Source organism: Eubalaena glacialis, chromosome 5 (assembly GCF_028564815.1).
Source record: "Eubalaena glacialis isolate mEubGla1 chromosome 5, mEubGla1.1.hap2.+ XY, whole genome shotgun sequence".
Taxonomy (NCBI): Eukaryota; Metazoa; Chordata; class Mammalia; order Artiodactyla; family Balaenidae; genus Eubalaena; species Eubalaena glacialis.
In genome coordinates, this window is record NC_083720.1 from 32,198,810 (window position 1) to 32,220,614 (window position 21,805).

At 41.2% G+C, this 21,805-nt stretch overlaps 2 protein-coding genes across 3 annotated transcripts in view; both read right to left on the reverse strand.

The window, feature by feature from the left end:
• Nucleotides 1–20,342, reverse strand: LOC133092605 (cytochrome P450 2U1). 2 transcript variants are annotated; one of them, XM_061192064.1, is made up of 5 exons: nucleotides 19,735–20,342; nucleotides 7,720–8,355; nucleotides 5,343–5,504; nucleotides 3,994–4,161; nucleotides 1–3,242 (listed from the first exon to the last, which is right to left on the reverse strand). In XM_061192064.1, exons 1-5 carry the CDS (start codon nucleotides 20,222–20,224, stop codon nucleotides 3,067–3,069), a joined length of 1,632 nt encoding a protein of 543 aa, XP_061048047.1. In that variant the 5' UTR covers nucleotides 20,225–20,342; the 3' UTR covers nucleotides 1–3,066. The 2 variants fall into 2 exon arrangements, with proteins under 2 accessions (XP_061048047.1, XP_061048048.1); XM_061192065.1 differs by lacking the exon at nucleotides 7,720–8,355.
• Nucleotides 8,303–21,805, reverse strand: part of SGMS2 (sphingomyelin synthase 2) — a 99,897-nt gene continuing 86,394 nt past the window's right edge. Inside the window, exon 8 of the transcript XR_009701087.1 lies at nucleotides 8,303–8,355. The gene's annotated coding sequence lies outside the window, so the exon portion shown is untranslated. The remainder of the gene's footprint in view (nucleotides 8,356–21,805) is intronic.

The following is a 21,805-nucleotide window of genomic DNA, read 5'->3' on the forward strand; positions in this document are numbered from 1 at the left end:
TAAAAAGTAGGTATTAGGCAAACTTATAAAACAAAGTACTATTATTTTTACACTTCAAATAAATCATAAAGTAAAAAATCATAAAATATCAACATGTGCAAGGGAAGCATTAACAGTCCTTTCAGTGATTTGCCATAAACAGATGTTTTAAAAGTGCTACAGTTTAAGGCATTACATCTTAAAGTATAATAAACATCTGATTTCAACACAATCTCACAGAAGAGTTTTTTTCTCAAGTTAGCTACAAACTGTTTGGTTAGGGGGTACTGAAAATGCATGTATAAATCGAAGAGTAATAAACTTGCTAATGCAAAGTTACTAGTGCAATTCCGAAGCATATGAAATTCCAGATCAGAACAAACTGCCCTGCTCATGGTACAGGGTAATCCACACATGCATCATCCATCTGAAGTCTCTAGGGGCTTCCCTGGTGGCACAGTGGTTAAGAATCCGCCTGCCAATGCAGGGGACACGGGTTCAAGCCCTGGTCCAGGAAGATCCCACATGCCATGGAGCAACTAAGCCTGTGCGCCACAACTACTGAGCCTGTGCTCTAGAGCCCGTGAGCCACAACTACTGAAGCCCGTGCTCTGCAACAAGAGAAGCCACCGCAATGAGAAGCCCGCGCCCTGCAATGAGGAGTAGCCCCCGCTCGCCACAACTAGAGAAAGCCTGCGCGCAGCAACGAAGACCCAACGCAGCCAAAAATAAAAATTAAGTAATTAATTAATAAAAAAATAAAAAAATAAAGTCTCTGTAACAACCTCTCCATTCACTCACAGTGCCTATGCATTTCGTTTCTTAGTTTTTCTTTTTTAATTAACAAAAATCCTCAAGGCACCTAAAGATTGGCCTGTATTTCATTAACCCATTTTGAAAATGCAGAGGGGCAGACTGGTATGAGATCAGTGCAGAGGGGCAATATAGAGAAGTGGTACAGGAAGAACTCTCCAGTTACAAAGACTGGTAGGTTTGAAATGCACAGTGGTACTTTTTAACTACATGTAGGCCGTAACTTCTCTAAGCCTGAGCTTCATCAGCTACAGAATGGCATCCTCTTACTAAACATTCTTTAAGAATTATGTAAGCATACAAGTAAAGCATAAAGTATGGTGCCAGCATGAGGAAAGGCTCAAAAGTACGGTTGCTTATATTATTATCACGATTCTTTCTATATAAGGAGTATAATGGGAGAATAAAGGAAAGGGCTAGCCACTTTTGGAGCATGTTCTCTTTGGCCAGGTCAGTTCTTCATCGTCTAGGACTGCTCAGACATTTAGCATCCTGGCCTCATGGCAACAAAAAAGCCATTAGCACCCCCATCACGGTGATAACTGAAAACACACCCACATATTTCCAAATATCCCCTGAAAGAAGTCATTACCTTTTTTCAGAACTGTTCTTTTAGAGGGAGTTTATTTATTAAGAAACAACTTACTTATCTTAAAAAGAATAAGAATGCCTTCCTGTCTTTGCAAGTCTTCAAGGATGAGATACATTAGGCCTGGTGGCAGGAAGAACAGTTAAGGAACGTTCAGTACAGTTTGAATCCTTTTCTCATAAATCCCAGTATTAAAATTCCAGAGCTCACTACTGAGGGCTCAAGTCAAAAGCTAGAGCTACATCCCTGTGAGTAAACACAGCAGAAAGGAATTCTGCCATGAAGCCACTTCTTCAGCTAGGCTCACTGTTCATGTAGTTGAAATAGAAGGCGGACGTATACATTCAGACAATAACCTTTCCTCAACATACTAAACAAGGGTCCACTTCATCCCATGTCTACAAAAAGTAAAAACTAAAATCATAAACAAAAAGATAATAACAAAACAAGTCCTCCAAAACCGACATAAGATCTGTGTCAAGAAAAGCTCTAGGGCTTCCCTGGTGGCGGTGCGGTGGTTAAGAATCCGCCTGCCAATGCAGGGGACACGGGTTCGAGTCCTGGTCCGGGAAGATCCCACATGCCGCGGAGCAACTAAGCCCGTGCGCCACAACTACTGAACCTGAACTCTAGAGCCTGCAAGCCACAACTACTGAGCCCACATGCCACAACTACTGAAGCCCGCGCGCCTAGAGCCCGTGCTCTGCAACAAGAGAAGCCACCGCAGCGAGAAGCCTGTGTACCGCAACAAAGAGTAGCCCCTGGTCTCCGCAACTAGAGAAAGCCCGCATGCAGCAACGAGTACCCAACGCAGCCAAAAATAAGTTTTTTTTTTAATTTAAAAAAAAAAAAAAATCTGCCTGCCAATGCAGGGGACACGGGTTCGAGCCCTGGTCCAGGAAGATCCCACATGTTGCGGAGCAACTAAGCCTGTGCGCCACAACTACTGAGCCCGCGTGTGACCTAGAGCCTGTGCCCCGCAACAAGAGAAGTCACCGCAATGAGAGCCCACGCACGGCAATGAAGAGTAGCCCCTGCTCACCGCAACTAGAGAAAGCCCACGCAGCGACGAAGACGCAACGCAGCCAAAAAGAAATTAAGTAAAAAAATAAGAAGAAGAAGAAAAGCTCTAATTCATTGTCCCCTAAACCCACATCCTTCTCTGATGAAGTATTCAAGTCTGAACACCACTTTCATGTTGTCATGGGTCTTAAACAGGTAGGTCTTCCTTCTCCTCCTGAATTTGTTCTCCAGAGCTTAACAGTGCTTTGGTGATGTGAGAAAAGATGGAGCATTTGACCATCATTCATGCCAAGATAGAAAGAGAAGTCAAATTTTGTTACCGTCATTTTCCACGTGGAATGACTGAGGCACTGAGGGATGAGAAGAAATGCTCATTGGTGGAGGCTGCTGGGAATAAAATCCGGATCCCCTGCTTCCGAATCCAGTACTTTCGTCGCCATCCCCCAAGTCACGTGCATTACTAAAATGGCTGAAGTTTCCTTCTGAGGAACCCTCCAAGATGAAAGGTCCCACGTGCTCTACCCTCTTTCCAATCTCTCTCTAATCCAAGCCTAACCTAGACCTGCAGACTTGCTGGATCCGCTGTCAATTACAGAAGGAAGAATCTGTTTAGAAGGACATGTATTTACATTCTCTGCACCATCTCTTCATGGAGGTGTTCTTTATCTCTTTGAAATGATTATATTAAACGGATGTGGGGCTAAAGTTAGACCATATTTCCCAGTCAGGATCGGCTTCGAGTCCTTAGGCAAAGCAAATGTGAAACTCTGCATTAGGCTCACGAACATCAGGAATAATTCCATCTTTGCCAGCTGCTCTCCCATACATACCCGCTTCCCTAAAAATGAGACGAGGAAAAAAGGTAAGGATTATAATACCATCCCTTTTCCTACCTCAAAAGGGATAAATTTATGAAATTTCTAAATTGAGTGTTTTAAAGGCAGACATAGAGAGTTTTGAAATAAAATTGCCACATATACCCCATGGCTTCCCACAGTCTATGCTGATCAGAATTTTTGCATACCAAGTTCACATTTTAACTCCTACTCATAAAAAATCTATCCACATCCTAGATAGGAACTAGAGACGGAGCCAATGAGGCGGGCTACCTTGTCTCCTCCATACTTACTTCTTTCTTTCCTTGCTCTTACCTGGACGATTAAGGAGAAAAGACATCAAATAAGAATCTCTAGAGCATTCCTTTTCTATAGAAAGAAGCCTATATGCCCTAATCTAGGAACCTAAAAGAGGGAATGGTGAGATTAGAGAGCCCACCCTCTCACCCACCATTCAGGCAGGTCAAAAGCTGCTCTTAACTCCAACAGTTCCCTGGGACTCAAACAATCACCTGGACAACTCAAAAAGGAAGATTTCTAGTCATATTTAAAGATTTAAAACCAATTGCTTTCACTTTGTTTTTAAAATCTGAAATAAACATAGTGGAGATGCATTATCTAAATTATTTCTCTCTTATATTAGCTTGCCAAAAAAGAAACATTTTTAAAAGAGTATCATAAAATAATAAAAGATTCTTTTGGTTCTATTTCTTTTTTAAATTATGCCATTAAGAAAATAAAAGTTTAACTGACCTATCCCAAAAGGAATAAATGTTTCCTTTTTAATAAGTTGTCCTTGATCATCCAGAAATCGATTAGGGTAGAAATCATTTGGTTTCTCCCAAATGGCTGGGTCTCTGTGTATTGACCACAAGTTGGGTAATATTATCGTGCCTTTAGGAATGGTATACCCTTGGAGCACTAAAACAAAACAAAACAAAACCACAGTATCATTCAACATGCTTTTACTAATAACTCTTGGTATACATCACTCTCTCAAAAAAAAAAACACAAGAAAACAAAAAAAAAAGCTAGTTACATATCTAGCTTCTTAATTTGCTGAGAGTCAACTTTGAGGTACTTGAGGGCAGAGGCAAAACCTTATCAACTGGCATCATCTCCATACCCTCCCAGGACCCAGCCTGAGACAGGGCACAGGAGTTGCTCTGATGGATGTTGAGTTAGTCAATTAAATCAAATGATAAAAACATTACAATTAAGAGAAAACATTAAATCGGAAATCATAGGGCATTTCAGGTGAACTTTCCCAAAGAATTACAAATTCCTAATACTTGTATACAATTTTACAGTTCCCAGTCTTTTATATCACACAATACAATGAAGAAGGTAAACTGAGGTAAAGGGATGTACAGGGAAGTCAATGCTGGTTCATACCAGCTGACAAGTTCATATGCACTTTAAACAACGCCCCAAGGATACTGCACACACCTTGTATCTAATTTACACCAAAGAAACTGTTAAGTGATCCAATGTCATTTATACGTGATTGCCTCCTACAACTGTCTTATAACTAGATTTAAGCCCATTTCATCATGGGCTATCTCCAGAGGACGAAAACTCCTTGCTATGAGGGATGCTTACAGTGAGTCTGAGTGCCTAAATGTCAAGGACACTGTAGGTGAAAGGCTGAAACATGTGCCTTCAGAATCAGATGGGCTCCTCTAATTCTTTAATACTTGTGCTTCAGTTGCAGAACCGTAAAAAATGAAGTAGAATAATTCCCAGTTAAACTCCTTAATTTCATAATTAGGCTAGCTCTTCGGACCTCCAAGAACAGGAGGACTGAGAGGGGCCTTTATTAATTCTGGAGTTTTTTTCTGCCAGTACAGCCACCTTAAACGGCAGCATAATTTGACCAGTGTAAGTGTGCACGCTCTGAAGGTTAGAGAGCTATTTACCAAACAGGCGGGGCTGGAACGCCAGCCGGTACAGCAAATAAGGGACAGCTGAGGCGGAAGCATCCTCTGGACATTTGATTATCCATGACAACAAACCCTTGCCACACCCTCACCTCAAGTCCTCTGGATGAAGGGGACAGGCTTCCCTCAAGAGCGTTCCAAGGAGGAAGGCCCTGGACTTGCCTGTTTTCTCTGAGGTCATGTGAGGGATGGAGAGTGGCACCACCACGCTCAGCCTCTGAACCTCCATGATGGTGGCTTCTGTGTAGGGCATCCGGGCCTTGTCAGTGAGGGAAGGGGCACGGTCACCACCAATGACCCTTTCAATTTCTTCATGAACCTTTTCTATACAGAAAAAAAAAGGAAAGCATAATCCAAAAGATAAGCCAGGAGAGACTGCCCTCCCATACACTCTTCCCATCACCATATCCACACAGCTGATAAGTCGACAGCACAGGCCTGACTTGGCCTCAGTGAAGTGAAGCACTGGTCAGATATTCCAGCGGAGGCAGCTGGTCCCAGGGACCCTGTACCAGCCTGGGACTCTGAAGGAGGATGGCAGAACAGACAGAGCAGCAAGGGGGAAAGCACTCTGGATTCAGAAGCACTCTGAATTATTCTCTCATATCAACATCTGATTGACTCTAAGCTTTTACCTGTGACAACGTGTGGTAGCCCAACATGACCCCCAGAGATCCCCACTTCTTGGTGTTCACAACTTTGTGCCATCCCCTCCCACTTTGTTCCAAATTGGTCTATGTGACCAACAGAATAAAGGAGAAGCGATGGCATGACCATTCTGAGCTTAGGTTATAAAAGACACTATGGCTTTTGTCTTGGCCACTTACTCTCTAGGGTCATTCACTCTGGGTGAAGGCAGCTGCCAGTAAAGCAGCCCTATGGAAAGTTCCAAGTGGCAAGGCCTGCAGCCAGCAGCCATGTGGATGAGTCATCTTGCAAGTGGATCCTTCAGTCCCAGTCAAGTCTATAGATGTTTGTAGCCCCAGGCCAACATCTTGATTACAACTTCATGAGAAATCCTAAGCCAGACCATCCAGGCTAAGCTGCTCCTAGATTCCTGATCCTCAGAAACTATGTGAAATAATAAATGGTTGTTGTTTTAAGATGCTAAATTTTGGGATAATTTGTTACTCATCAATAGTTAATGAATATAGGTAGGCACAATCCCATCTATAGTAGGCAGGAAATGGTCCCTCAAAGATGTCCACGCCATAATCCCCTGGAACCTGTGAATATGCTACCTTATATGGGAAAAAGGAACTTTGCAGATGTGATTAAATTAAGGACCTTGTGATGGGGAGATTATGCTGGACTTTCTGGGTGTGTCCAGCCTAATTACATGGGTTTTAAAATTGGAGAACTGGGACTTCCCTGTTAAGAATTCTTCCCCAGGGATTCTTCCCTGGTTAAGAATCCACCTGCCAATGCAGGGGACATGGGTTCGAGCACTGGTCCGGGAAGATTCCATATGCTGCAGAGCAACTAAGCTCATGCACCACAACTACTGAGCCTGCGCTCTAGAGCCCGCGAGCCACAACTACTGAAGCCCACGCGCCTTAGAGCCTGTGTGCAGCAACTGCCAAGCCAGCGTTCTGCAACTACTGAAGCCCACGCGCCTAGAGCCCGGGCTCCGCAACAAGAGAAGCCACTGCAATGAGAAGCCCGCGCACCGCAACAAAGGGTAGCCCCCGCTCACCGCACCTAGAGAAAGCCCGCGCACAGCAACGAAGACCCGATGCAGCCAAAAAAAAAAAAATTGGAAACTTTTCCCAGTTGAGTTTAGAGTCAGAGGGAGATATGACTATGAAAGAACGGTCAGAGAGATGCAACACTGCTGGCTTCAAAGATGGAGCAAGGGGGCCACGAGCCAAGGAAGCTGGAAATGGCGAGGAGTTGGATTCTCCTCCAGAGCCTCCAGAAAAGAACGCAGCCCTGCCAACATCTTGATTTTGGTTCACTGAGACATGTATCAGACTTCTAATGTATAGAACTGTAACATAACAAATTTGTGTTGTCACTAACTGTGTGGTTATTTGTTGTAGGAGCAACGGAAAACGAATACACTATTCTCCCCTGTATCCTTCCACTATGAACTTCCACTGAAATTCACTACCTATTGGTACTGATGTGGCGGAACTAGCTCTGTGACCTTGTGAAAATCACAGAACTTCTCTGGGCCTCTGGTCTCATCTTCAAAAAAGATGAATGGGTTCAGATGATCACTATGATTCTCTTCAACTCTAAAACAGTCTTCTCTAAAGTTCTTTCTTCATCATAGATTTCACACAGAATCAGACCTGTAGAGATTTAAAGCAGATTTAAGCAAGCTGTGACCTTAGTGCCACTGTCTAGAAACTTGGAGTTTCGTTAACACCTTACCAATTCCCTATGAGATGCAAGTATTTCCATTTTGTTTTCCAGCCTGAAGACACTGCTTACTGACAGGAGTCACAGGATCACAAAGGTTGCCGATTTAAATGGAAATGAAAAAAAATATATCCTGGTTTTGCCATGAATAAAGGAAACATCTGTTTATTACCTTGTATGTCGGGGTTCAGTGACATATACAGGAGGCACCAAAGCAAAGAGTTAGTTGTGGTATCAGTGCCAGCAATGAAGAGATCGCCAATGATATAAAATAAGTAATCTTCATCAAAACTACTATTGCTATTACTTTTCCTCTCCTCCTCCACATGGAGAAGATACATGTCTATGAAGTCCTGAGGGTTCTCTACATCCAGAGACTCTCGATGGTCTTTGATGATTTTTTTAAGGAAAATAGTTAAATCCTTTTCAATCTGTCTTAATTCCTTAAATGGTCCAAAGGGAAGGTAATAAAGCCAGGAGCATATGTTGACCAAGAGGAGCTGGGTGTTCAGACAGATTTCTAATGCTCGTGACATAAAATTAAGCATTTTCTTAAACTCACTATTGGTGTAATCAAAGCGCTGGCCAAAGCACAAAGAGCAAATTATGTTAGAGACAGCGTTGTTGACAATGGGGAAAGGATTGAAGAGGACTTCTCCATTCTTCTGCATTTCCTCTTTCACGTATTTGAACTCCTCAATAATCTTGGGCTCCAAGCTAAGTTTTCCCAAGCCAAAATGACGAAGAGTTGAATGAGAGAACTTCCTCTGTTGTCTCCAGACTGGACCATAATGTGCGAATACAATCCCTGCAAAAGGACACCAAGGAAAGAAGGTAAGAAAGAGCAATGCTTGATAATTAATACTGAACAGGACCAACCATGAAGGGTATTTGTATTTCTCAAGTCACTTGTGCAAAGTTCATATACGAACAGATAAAGATCATCAGCCAAGAAGAATGACTAGCAGAATTTAGTTATCAAGATAGTGTACGTTTATAACAGAAGTCATATCCAATTTGATTAGGAAAATTTGCTATTAAGCTTATTATTATATATACTAACTCCTGGTGAAATGAAACGAGTTTCAATGTCTAGAGTTAGTGTAAATTACAAAATCTTATTTTCATAAGACTGAATACGGACTAAGAAAATATTTCAGGCTAGATAAATGTGAACAGAAGGATAAGCATGGTTAACAGATTGCACATGAGGGCAGGGACAATATCTGATTTTGCTCATCATTAAAATCCAAACTTCTGGCATAGTGCTGTATACAAAGGAGGAGATTGTTAAATATGAGCTGAATATATCAACAGCCCATTGGCCATCCAAGTTTGGATCAAATAACTGGCAGGTAATCTAAAATGTCTGTAGTTGCAAACAGCCCTAATTTAAAAACATCTGAACTCAAGGGCATTCACAACTACATCTTATTTGATTCTCACTTATGTTATACATCTTCCACCATCAAACCCAAAAGAATTGCTCCCAGATGTTGTATCAGATTGTTCTCAAATTTTCCTTGTTTCCTGTCACTTACTTCATTCTCTTTTCCATGGTGTGCTTTATTGTTTCAGCGAGCTCTTCTCCTTCCATTTTTCATCCACTTCATTCCTGCTACCTTCAAGGACATGCTTCATTCATTTAACAAATATTTCTGAATGCCTACTATGTGCTAGACACTGGGATGCTGTGAATACAGCTGAGAATGAAATAAAGACCTCTCTCAGTGGTTAAGTCTTCTCACAATCTTTTATACCTATATAAAATGACTCTCAATAGAAATATCCACATGGTCAAATGTATTGGATTACTTGTCACTTCCATTTTCCTGCCTGGAATATTCCACACATCTGCTCAAATCTGATGTTGCTTTCTAGGCCTTTTGTTCAGGTGTTTTGTGACTTCCATTGGACATCATTTAGAAAATTTTTTTGACCCTCCTGTGTTGAACTCATTTCCTGGATTCTATGTCTTTACCTTATTTCACTCCTGTATTTTGCTGAAGCCCATCCTCTAATAGTTTCCTGGGACAGGACGCATCAGAGGCAAATTTCTAAACATTTTTAGAAAATGTATTTATTGTACCTTTCCCCCTCCATCAGAATTTTGAAGACATTGCTAAGAGTGCATTGATGCGTCATAAAATATGTACACCTTCAATGTGACTAGACATTATCAACTTCTTCTCCAAAGTGGAGAGTACACCAGAAGTAAATGAATGATCTCTTGTCAAATAGCTGCCATCACTTCGTAGTCATCAACATTTTATTTTTGCCAATCAGAGGGCTGAAATGCATCTCATCTGATTTTTATTTGCATTTCCCTGATTGTTACAGTGGGTTGGAGCAGCTTCTCATATGGTTATTGGCCAGGTTTCCTATTCTGTGATTTGTACTTAATAACTGTGCAATTTTCTTCTTCTTATATATTCTACATGCATAGCAGACATTGTCTCCCATCATGTGAATTGCTTTTTCATGTTTTAATGCTATTACTTGATAAACACGTTTTGAAGGTAGTTCCATTTCTCAATCTTTTTCTTAGTGATTTGTGCTGCATGTCTTATTTTAGAAATCTTTTCCTACCACAGGTTTATAAATATATTCTCTACTTTCTTGTAAAATTTAAAAATTTTGCTTTTTCACATTTAAGCCTCTATAACCTACCTGGAATTTATGTTAGGTATTCCTACTTATTGTGAAGAAGGAATCCACTTTTCCCCTTATTTTGATAACCTATTGTTCAAGCACCATTTATGAAACAGCCTCTCCTTTTCCCTACTGATCTACAACATTTGCTGTACACAGGCAGCTCAGTTTATAGGTTTTCTAGTCTGCTATATTGTATATTGGTCTATTTATTTATGACTGTGCTTAAAGCACACTGTCTTAACTACTGTTACTCTATAATAAGATCTAAATAGACTTTATAATAAGTCTTAATATCTAATAGGGAAGTCCCCACCACCACCATCTTTTTTTCAAAATTGTTTTTTGATTACTCTTGGCTCTTTACTCATATTTATCAAACTTTAATCAGCTTGTCAAGTTCTATTTTTAAAAAAACACCTTTGAGATTTTGATGGGAATTGCATTTAACTTACAGATTAATTTGAAAATTGCCTTCTTTATGATAATTGGACTTACCTGCAATTCAAGAATAAATCCAACTTTGGTTATGATAGTTTTATGTTTTTTTAAAGATATTGTTGGATTTGGTTTCCTAATATGTTAAGTTTTTAAAAATTCATATTCATACATGAAAATGGACTATAAATTTCCTTTCTCATAATGTATTTGTCTGGATATACTCACCTCCTAAAATGAGCCATGGTGTATTCTTTCTCTCTGGAAGAATTTGTCTATAATTATAATGGCATGTTCTTTTTTCCTTACGTTTATCCTTTTGTTTTTCAGATATATAAAATTAGCTATCTAACTAATTTTCAGACCTTTATCCTAATAAAGGATAGTTAAGGCTGTACAATTGCCTTTGGGTGCCACTTTAGCTGCAGTCCACCAGTATTGTGTGCATGTCTTTTCAATGCATTTTAAGTATAAAAATTTGGGGACTTCCCTGGTGGTCCAGTGGTAAAGAATCCGCCTTACAATGCAGGGGATGCTGGTTCGATTCCTGGTTAGGGAACTAAGATCCCACATGCCGCACGCCACGACTACTGAGCTCGCGCACCTCAGAGAGCCTGCGTTTTGCAAACTACAGAGCCCACGCGCTCTGGAACCCTCGCACCACAACTACAGAGCCCATGTGCCCTGGAGCCTGTGCACCAGAACTAGAGAGAGAAAACCTGCACGCCACGACTAGGGGGAAGCCCACACGCCGCAACGAAGAGCCTGCATACCGCAACAGAGCCTACATGCCGCAACTAAGACCCGACCCGGCCAAAAATAAATAAAATAAGTAAATAATAAAATAACTTTTTAAAAAAAGTATTAACATTTTTTTCTATTATGATTCTCTTTTGCCACCTAGATTAATTTGGCTTATGATGATTTTTGACATTGATGAGGCTAGGTTTTTAGTCTAGTATGTGATCAATTTTAATAAAATTTCCAAATAAAGTTGAGAAGAATTTTTATACAAGCAATTGTTGGGTATAGGGTCCTCTTTCCAACAGAGAAAGCTACATAACTGTCAGAATCAAATCTTCTTTATCCCTGCTAAAGTTTTATCTGCCTGATCTATCAACTATTCAAATACTTATGTTAAAATAATTTGCACTAATGGTGCATTTGTCAATTCCTTTTTTCAGTTCTGTAAGTTCTTGCTACTTGTAGATATATATCGTGGCTATATATTATAAATAATATATAAAATATTTTAAAATTAAGATATATAAATATATAAAATTAAAATGTATTAAAAAATTGTATATACCTACGTTGTTAGGTACATATGTACGCTAGACAACATTGTTAGGCACATTCAAATTTAGAAATAAATGCCCTCTTTCTATTAGTTTTTCCAATATTTATTTACAGTCCCCTACATGTCAGATACTAAGCGCATACAGATTTAAAAGACACAGTCTTTGTTCTCAAGATGCTTCCAGTTTTGTGAAGAACTGGATAAACCAACAACTCGAATACACTGTTGTATGTTAGACTGTACTGAAGTTGCATATTGTACTGAATGTTGTATGGTGGATTGCACTAAAGTTGCACAGTCGGAATGCATGGTATTGAATGCTGCATTGTTGGACTGTACGGTATTGAATGTTGTACGCTGGATTGTACTGAAGTTGCATTGTTGGGATGTACAGTATCGAATGTTGTTATGTTGGACTATATTGAATGTTGCATTGTTGGAATGCACTGTATTAAATGTTGTATGTTGGAGGTGTATTGAAGTTGCAATGTAGACAAAGGAAAATGCACCATGTCAGCTGAGGGAAAGCAGTACTTCTCAGAGAGGACATCTGAGCGATACTTCGTTTGTAAATAAGGATGTGTATGAAAGCACATTTTAGAAAAATAAAGAACTTGGGGGATGTTAAAGAGGGTACAGTATTTCAAGAGGGCTGAATTATCTTCAGGGAAAAATTCAGGTTTAAATAAGGCAAGGAAATGGAGGGAACCTTCTCAAAAGAGACTAATATCTGGGCATTAGGTATTTGACAACAATCTGACAGGTATGAAGTGCAAGATAAGCGGTGACCAAGGAGACAGTGCCGGAGAATGCCAGGGATGAGAGGCAGGGACAGAATTAATGGCCTCAGGGTTTCAAACGTTACAAAATACCCATGTCATGAAGCCAGAATGGCTTAAAGCAGGGGTCCCCAACCCCCGGGCCACGGACCGGTATCGGTCCGTGGCCTGTTAGGAAGTGGGCCGAACAGCAGGAGGTCAGTGGTGGGTGAACAAGCAAAGCTTCATCTGTATTTACAGCCATTCCCCATCGCTCGCATTACCACCTGAGCTCTGCCTCCTGGTGAGTTGTATAATTATTTCATTATATATTACAATGTAATAATAATAGAAATAAAGTGCACAGTAAATGTAATGCGCTTGAATCATCCCTAAACCATACCACCCCCTCCATCTGTGGAAAAATTGTCTTCCACGAAACTGGTCCTTGGTGCCAAAAAGGTTGGGGACCACTGGCTTAGAGTCTTAAGAGTGTTTGGAAGAGGTTCAGGCACACCCTGTAGTTGCTGACATCTCCATTCTTAGCCCTGACTGTATACAATGGATGTACACAAAGACTTCATCTCAAGGAGGATAATAACACTGAAAAATAAACATGGCTCCAAAGCAAAAACCAGGACTATTGTTTGGGAATGACAAAAACATACCCTCAAGCTAGTATGGCAAAAAGGCCAGTTAGGCTGTGGATGGAACCAAAAAGCAGGAAGCGCTGGGTGTTACCACCTCGGAGAAGACTAAATGCCACAGAACTCCTCTCTGCACCTATTTTTCACTTCTTTCTTCCTGACTGACTTCATTCTTTCCTACTGTGAACCAGCTTTTCCAAGAACTGGGAGCTATCTTGAGATGCCCATTCTCCCATTTTCACCACCGGAGAGAAAAGCCCTCTAAAGCCCTCTATTCTCTAGTTCTAACCTGAAAAATGCTGGGGAAGGACTCAGATGTTTCAGTCAGGTATTCCATGGTGATACCAATTTGGAATACTTTACATTTATTATTTGGCTTGAGGTTTCCAAACTATGCCACAAGTATCAATTCTTACCCCAAAACTATGTGTGGATCGATCTGTAGCTATGAACTCTTGAGTTCTGTGTCCAGCCCACAGACTCACTACCATCACAAAAAGGTGAGATATTCTGATCAAATCACCTTTGATCAGGGGTCTATCCCCTGACTAATCACTGTGGCCAGAGAGGGGAATTCACGTAAAGATATGGCATCTCCCGTTCCAACCACAGTTAATGGATACAAAAGGGTGGTGGAGCCAGAGTTCCTCAGAAGAAGGGGTTGCTCTTGTCAGAGGACTAGGTGCTAGACAGTTGAAACAAAAATCTACCTCAAACCAAACAAAGGATAGGCTAAATTGACTATGATACATTCTCACAAAGGAATATTGTACAGTTCTTAAGAACTTTGTAGAAAATTCAATAATATGGAAAAATATTCATAATACTTTAAGTGATAAAAATAATTTTAAAGAGTGTGAAGAATATGTTTCCATTTCAAGGAAGCAAATATATTTTTTAAAATACATGTACATATAGAAAAAAAATACTAGAAGCCTGCCACAGATTGAATGTGTCCCTTCAGAATTCATATGTTAAATCCTAATGCCTGGCGTGATGGTATTTGAAAGTAATCTTTGGGATGTGATTAGGTCATGAGGATGGAGCCCTCATGAATGGGATTAGTGCCTTTATAAAAGAGGCCCCAGAGATCTCCCTTGCTCCCTTCAACATGTGAGGTTACAGACAGTTGTCTGTGAGTCAGGAAGCTGGCCCCCAACAGACACCAATCAGCTGGCACCTTGATCTTGAATTCTCAGACTCCAGAAATAAATTCTGTTGTTTATAAGCCACCTAGCCCATGGAACTCTGTTACAGCAGCTCAAATAGACTAAAACAAAGGTGATACATAAAAATGTTAATAGTGGCTATCTCAAAATAACACTGATCACAGATGATTTTCAATTATTTTTTAAAAGAATTAAAACGAATTCTTTTACTCCTGTTCCATGTTTTATGTTTTACAATAAGCAACATATATTACTAAAATAAAAATAGTTAAAATACATTAAATTTGATGCAATTCTATGTTGATCACACATACGTTTTCTTTCTCTTGAAGCAGAGAAAGTGTTATCCACTGATTATATTTGCCCTTCCCTTCCACAGGGTCATATAAGTGTCCCTCTTAGTGGGAATTCAGGCCTTCTTGAAATGAGCACGTAATTATTTAAAATATGTACTTTACTGCATTTACTACAAGATTCAGTTATCTTGTTTTCCTCATTCATCTTCAAAATAGCTCAAATGAACTTTCACTTTCTATCTTTATTTCCTAATTTCATTTGTATCTTGTACCCCTTCGAAGTAGTCAATCCTGACTGGTCTATCCTGTACTTCTAAAGTTCTTCAAAATTTCCTTTTGCCTCCCATTTTCATGTCTTTGCAATTTCCTTTGACTCTTGCTCCAAGTCTCTAGAAATCTCTCAAAATTAGAAGTAATCTAATTTCTATCAACAGGGAAACAGATAAATTACAAAAGCTAGAGGTAGAAAGATACTTTATAAATATATGACATATGTAAGGCTTTAAAAAACATACCAAATAAAGCTATGTACTGTTTATGAATCTGAAGCAAATGTGAACAGTGATGAATGAGTTTATATTACTCTCTGAACTTTATATTTGAAATATTTTAAAATAAAAATGTGATGTGCATAAACCTTTGAGAAGAAACAGACCACACTTAAAGTACTCTTTTGGTAGCCTTGGCTCTGACTTTGTAAGTTTTTTTACTGAAGTATAGTTAATTTACAATATTATATTAGTTTCAGGCATATAAGACAGTGTTTCAAAATGTTTAGATTATACTCCATTTAATGTTATTATAAAACATTGGCTATATTCCTTGTGATGTACAATATACCCTTGTAGTTTATTTATTTTATACATAGTAGTTTGTACCTCTTAATCTGACTTTGTAACTTTATTAACTATTCCTGCTCAGGAACAAAATCAGATGGATGAATAAGTATGATGGGCATACCTGATGTAGAACATCTTTCTGGCCTATCTACCTTACTATAATTTTTATGCTTAAAAAGAACATCAACTTGTCTAAGCATGATAATTTGAAAAACTCAAATATAATAAACAACCTCCCTACATTCTACAACTTGCTGGCAATGTGTTAGTGAACTATTTCCAGCACATCACTGTTCATGAAATATTCCTTCTCTTCCAGTCTCACCAACTTTAGCAGCAAAACTCTTTTTAAAATATCTTATAAAAATATAAACGTTTGATAACGTTATTGGCCTCTAATTCTTAATACCACTTTTCTTTCTCTTAGAGTCTAGGCATCCTGCTTCTGGACAACTTCACATTTTACAATCTTGTCACTGGAAACAGCACTAAAGGTGGCTCGGGCACTCCTCAAATCTTGCTGAGCTGAGCCGCTCAGCCTTTCACTCCTGTGCCCTATCTTCTTCAGGATGACCATGCCATCCAATTCTTGATCTATGACGGCTACCCAGAACTCATCTGCTTCTTCATCCTTCGATGGGCATCTTGAAATAAACTCACATTCTTCCCTTTTATTTTTCACTCTTGAAACAATTCCATTAAAAGATTCCTTGACTATCTACATTTTCCTATTCGATGGCCTGTTCTTTATTCCAAGTTAAATCGACAAGCATTTTCCTTGTGACATATGGTTCTTGCTTTACTTTCTCCTGTCAATCACTTTCACCAGCAACATAAATTTTTTACAGCACATTCGCCCAACACATATCCACCAGAATACAAGAGCAGCATCACCTAAAAAGTCCTAACTGTCTCTTGGAGGAATTAATGCTTTAGTTGAGATGCTGAAGCACCAAATTACCCCAGGCTCCCAGGACTTTCCAAAATAAGGAGGGATCCAATAATAAGCTGTGATCCAACTAATACTTAGAAACCGCCTTATTATAGATTCTTAACCAAACTATACATCCACCAAGAAGGACCTCGAAGAAGAAAATCTAATTCCTACTTTTAAAAATCAGGAGGAAAAGACAGATGAGCAACAAAAGTGACAATATAATGTGGTAAGTGCATCAATAGATGTATGTATGTATCAATAGATGTATGCATGCATTCATTCATTTCATGATTACCTGCTCTGTGCCGATTAGTAGGCATACAGTGGTTAACAAGATGAGCCAAATCTTTGGCCTCACAGAGTTCACATTCCAATGGTAGGTGGGGTTGGTAATAGGCTAAATGCTTTCAAAGTTTTTAATGAATGAGGTTAGTGAAATATAAATGAGATAAAATAAGTTGTGATATTAGGCAGTGTCTAAAATAGTAGTGAAAGGTGACAACTGGCCTGAGAGATGATAAGGAATAAACCAAGTAAAAAGTTATCCCAGGGGACTTCCCTGGTGGCGCAGTGGATAGGACTCCGAGCTCCCAATGCAGGGGGCCCGGGTTCGATCCCTGGTCAGGGAACTAGATCCTACATGCGTGCCACAACTAAGGAGCCCACATGTCGCAACTAAGACCCAGTGCAACCAAATAAATAAATAAATATTAAAAAAAATTTTTTAAGTTATCCCAGGCCTAAGGACGACAAAACCTAGTAGCCTGAGGCAGTCACCAACTTGCCAGGAATCAGCTTAGTGTGTCCAGAGCAGACACTGTACTTGAAATGTACAATAAAGGGAGAGTGGAAAGATATAAAGTCAGAACGGCAGGCAGAGGCCAGATCCTTTGGGGCACAGTAGGTCTAGTATGGAGTTGGAAACAACTGGTTTCAGTGGGGGGAGCGAAATGATTTGTTCTGATTCACATTTTTTTTTTTTTTAAAGAAATCCCTTTGGCTGCTGTATGGATAAAAGATTGGAGCAGAAGCAAGCAGGCTAGTTAAAAGGCTGCTGGAGTAAGAAACGAAAAATGATGGTAGCTTGGATGAGATGGAGATGGAGATGGAGAGAAGTGAATGGATACAGAACATGGATATACCTGCAGTAGGCTGACAAGACTTATTGACTGGTAGGGAATGGGATGAGGGTTTAAACGAAAACAGTGGTATCACAGAGAAGACAGTAGCTCACCTCTACCTGGGAGGATAGAGAAATATGTCACAGAACACATTCTCAGAGAGGTGACATTTAAGCAGGTATGAAAAAATACAACACAAGTGTTGGTGAGGATATGGAGAAACGGAAACATTGGTTGTTGCTGGTAGGAATGTAAAATGGTGCAGCTGCTATGGAAAATGGTATGGCAGTTACTCAAAAATATTAAACATATAATTATCAGATGATCAAGCAATTCCACTTCTGGATTTACACCCAAAAGAACTGAAAGCAAGGACTTAAGCAGATATTTGTAGACATACCATGTTCACAGCAGCATTTTTCACAATAGTCTAAAGATGGAAGCATGCAAGTATCCATCAGGGGACGAATGGATAAACGAAATGTGGTACATACATTCAATGGAATAGTATTCAGTCTTAAAAAGGAAAGCAATTCTCACACATGCTACAATATGGATGAACCTTAAAACATTATACTAAGTGAAATACGTCAGTCACAAAACGATAAATATTGTATGATTTCACTTGTATAAAGTACCTAGGATAGTCAAATTCACAGAGACGGAAAACAGAATGGTGGTTGCCAGGGGTTAGAGAGTTTTTAAATGTTTAATGGGTTTTTAGTGTTTGTTTAATGGTATAAAGTTTCAGTTCTGCAAGATGAAAAGAGTTCTGGAGATAGTGGTGATGGTTTCACAACAATGTGAATGACTTAATGCCACTAAACTGTACACTTAAAAATGGTTAAGATGGTAAATTTTATGTTATCTGTATTTCACCACAATTTTTTTAAAAAGAGAGAGGAAAAGAAAAGCAGGTGGGAGTTCTCCAGGCAGCCATGAGAATGGAAGAGAATTCCGGGTAGAAGAAGCAGCATGTGTGAAGACATGGAGAGGGTGAGGTACGAACTGTGACATGTATGATTTTTCAGTGGGACATTTAGAATATTAAGATCATCATTACAATTCATTTAAAATCCTGATGCAAAATTCTGGCTTAATCAGATTCTAAAAAGCCTGGATCTCTTTATACCACATGCCAGGAAGAGGAAGTAGCAGTTTATTTACTTAATAAATAGCTATTGACTCCTATATGTGCCAGGCAGGACAAGGAATAACTCTGTCTTCCTAGATGTCAGTCTAGTGGTGAAGACTCACATTCAGGCCAAGGTTACAAAATTATGAAGCCTCAGTATTGGTAAGTGCAGTGAAGGAAAAGTACTTGTGCAATGAAACTGGTTCTAACAAGGGAGACTAACTTACCTGGAACGGAAGTGAGGGAAAAAACTCCCTGAGGGAAAGACATTTAAATTAACACCTGACCGAAGGGTAGGATTGACACAGACGGAAACACCGTCTGGAACCCGTGCCGGCCAATAAGACAAAGGGGAACACTGATAAACAAAAAGGGCAAATGTGATATTCTATTGCAGCGGATAACATGTTTACCAACGCTCAAAACTGCCCAACATAGACTTCCATAAGCAGGAATCACAGAAACTATAAACCTATTGTGTATTAGGTTTGCCAATTGGCTCTTATCGTGTTTTCTGGACTTTCTATCTTATGGGGAAATAATCTTCTTAAACTCTTGCACCCAAAACGCAGAAGGTGTAAATATCCCTCTCTCTTTCTAACACGGCCGAAGTTTCTCGTCGGGAACACAGCCTGAAGAGTGAGGCCTTGTTCTGGGAAGGAGCGAATACTCCTGGAAAGATGGAACCTATCACAGCTGCAGGGGATCTCAAAGGCACCGGGAGTGGGAGGCAGCGCCGCCCTCCCCCTCCGGCGCTGGGTGCAGGTGTGAGGCAGGCTGGGTGCGCGCGGCCGCAGGGGGGACAGAACTCCCAGCCCCGGCGCACCTGCAGCCCCATCCGCGCGCTCACACGGCCCGTGACCCCCAAGGCTCCCGCGGCCGCGGTCCAGCTCACCCTTCCCCTTGGTCAGGATGTAGTTGAGCGGCATCCGCGGGCGGTCGCTGAAGACCTCGGCCTGCTGCACCAGCGCCTCGCGCACGCTGTGGAAGTCGTTGAGGACCACCACCAGGTAGTGGCCGATGAAGAAGCTGTAGATGTTGCCGTACACACGGGCCAGGTCTGCCAGGAGCAACTGCGCGCCCAGGCCCGAGGTATTCAATTCTCCGGTCCTTGCCCGCCGGTACGGCCAGCTCTTCCGTCGGAGAAAAGGCGGCAGCAGCACGAAGCCGAAGTTGCCCACCACGGGCCAGGGCGTGGGCCCGGGGGGGATGCCCCGCTTCGGGCGCCGCCACAGCCAGCTCCAGCCCAGCAGCGCGGCGAGAACGAGCAGCAGCAGCGCGCCGCCCGTGGGGTCCAGCCGCAGCAGCCCCGGCGGCGCGTGCAGCAGGCGCAGAGGCCAGGGGGAGTCCTCGGCGGGGGCCTGGGGCAGCCCGGCGCAGGCCATGGCCTGTGCGCCGGTGTTCTCAGCCCCGGGCTCCTACCGCTAACCCCAGGAAAGGACACGCAGACACCGGTGCTCAGCCCCAAGACCAACTGCCCTGGAAGCCCGGGGGCGGGGAGGAGAGAGAGAGAGAGCGCGAGAGCGAGCGAGAGAGAGCGGCGGAGGCCGTTCCGGATTGGCTGCGCCCACCACTTCCTCCCCAGCCCCTCCAATCAGCGACGCCCGAGAAGAAACGGGGAGGTGCTCGCAACCAGGCTGTGGCGGTCCGCCGACTAGGCTGGGCAAGCTGTCTGGAAGTCGGCCGCCCAATCCGGGTCGCGCCTCTCCCCTGGGTCGGACTTGGCTGTGACCGCCCCTGAAAAAAAGGATGCTCGCACCACATCCTTACGCTCTGATTGGTTACCGGATTTCCTGTGTTATTTGTCAGTTGAGTGCTTAAACCGTGCCAGGTCAACAGGCCCCTCGTATGACTCAGCCTCAACACCAGCAGTTCTACCCTGAGCTGGGCGAGAGGGGTCCCCGCCCCATCTCCTGGTAGCAAAAAGACAGGGTTACTGCTTTATCCATATCGGGATTCGGAGGAAGAAATGACCCTTTCCTCCACCCACTGACAGCAGGATGATGGAAATGCAATGTGTAGAATTTGTAGATGTAGGTGGCCAACGCTCCGGAGAAAGGATGGGTGGGGAATAGTGGGGTGGGTGGGGTGATGGAGTAAAGCTCTTATAACTTGCCATACACGGGAATATCCCGTTTATATGGAGAGTGAAAGTTCAGCGTCCGTTTCAGCGTGTGGCCTGGGTAAAGCCGAAGACCTAATCCAGAAATTTGCTTGGAGGATTTAAGTAGCTAATAATATAAAAAGAAAATCAATAGGGTGAGGAGTGGGTCACAATATCATTATAACTATGCTGAGGTTGAGATTTTAAGTGAGAATTGTGTAATGCTTTCAATACAAAGTCCTTAATTTTCCGTAATTATGGCTCCTAGGCACTTCCCTTTTCTGTCTTCTACAGGCTAAATCCTCTGGTTTCTCTTATGTTAGGTTGACACATAGAATTGTCGATATTAGACCATTTTCTGTCTGCTAAAAGGCCAGTCTCATATAAATCAACTTAACTGATGATAATGAACAAATGTTTCCCATTTTCTGATCCTTTTTATTCTTTATTTCACATCTACTCTGTTCTAATACTATTTTTGCCATGCTCTTCATAAATTATTTTAAGCTTCCCCAAAAAACACACCTCTTATCTTCTATAAGTAACCATTGTTAGATTACTTTTCTCATTTTTTTTCAATTTAGAGAATTTAAAAAATTTTACCACTTGTTTGCACAGATGATCTTCAGTATGTCATCTGATTCTCTTCATAGCCTGTTCTCCAAAATAGTAGCCACTAAAATCTTTCCTTACAAGCAACTTAAATTCACAAATGATTTTAAAATAGTTGACCATGTGACAAATTTAACGACCCTAGCAGACACCCTCTTATACAGGATATAATTACATTCACATTGTTTTCCTAAGTAATTCTCTTATTTAGGCTAACAGCTCTGTGATGCAGATAGGAAGTATTATGGGC

Excerpts from the sequence above, each read along its gene's own strand:
- LOC133092605 (XM_061192064.1), bottom strand. The coding sequence starts at position 20,224 with ATGGCCTGCGCCGGGCTGCCCCAGGCCCCCGCCGAGGACTCCCCCTGG. Across the intron at positions 5,505-7,719 it reads ACTGAACCCCGACATACAAG|AAAAGGTTCATGAAGAAATT; the intron begins GTAATAAACAGA and ends TTTTCTGTATAG. Across the intron at positions 3,243-3,993 it reads ATTTATTCCTTTTGGGATAG|GGAAGCGGGTATGTATGGGA; the intron begins GTCAGTTAAACT and ends TCTCATTTTTAG.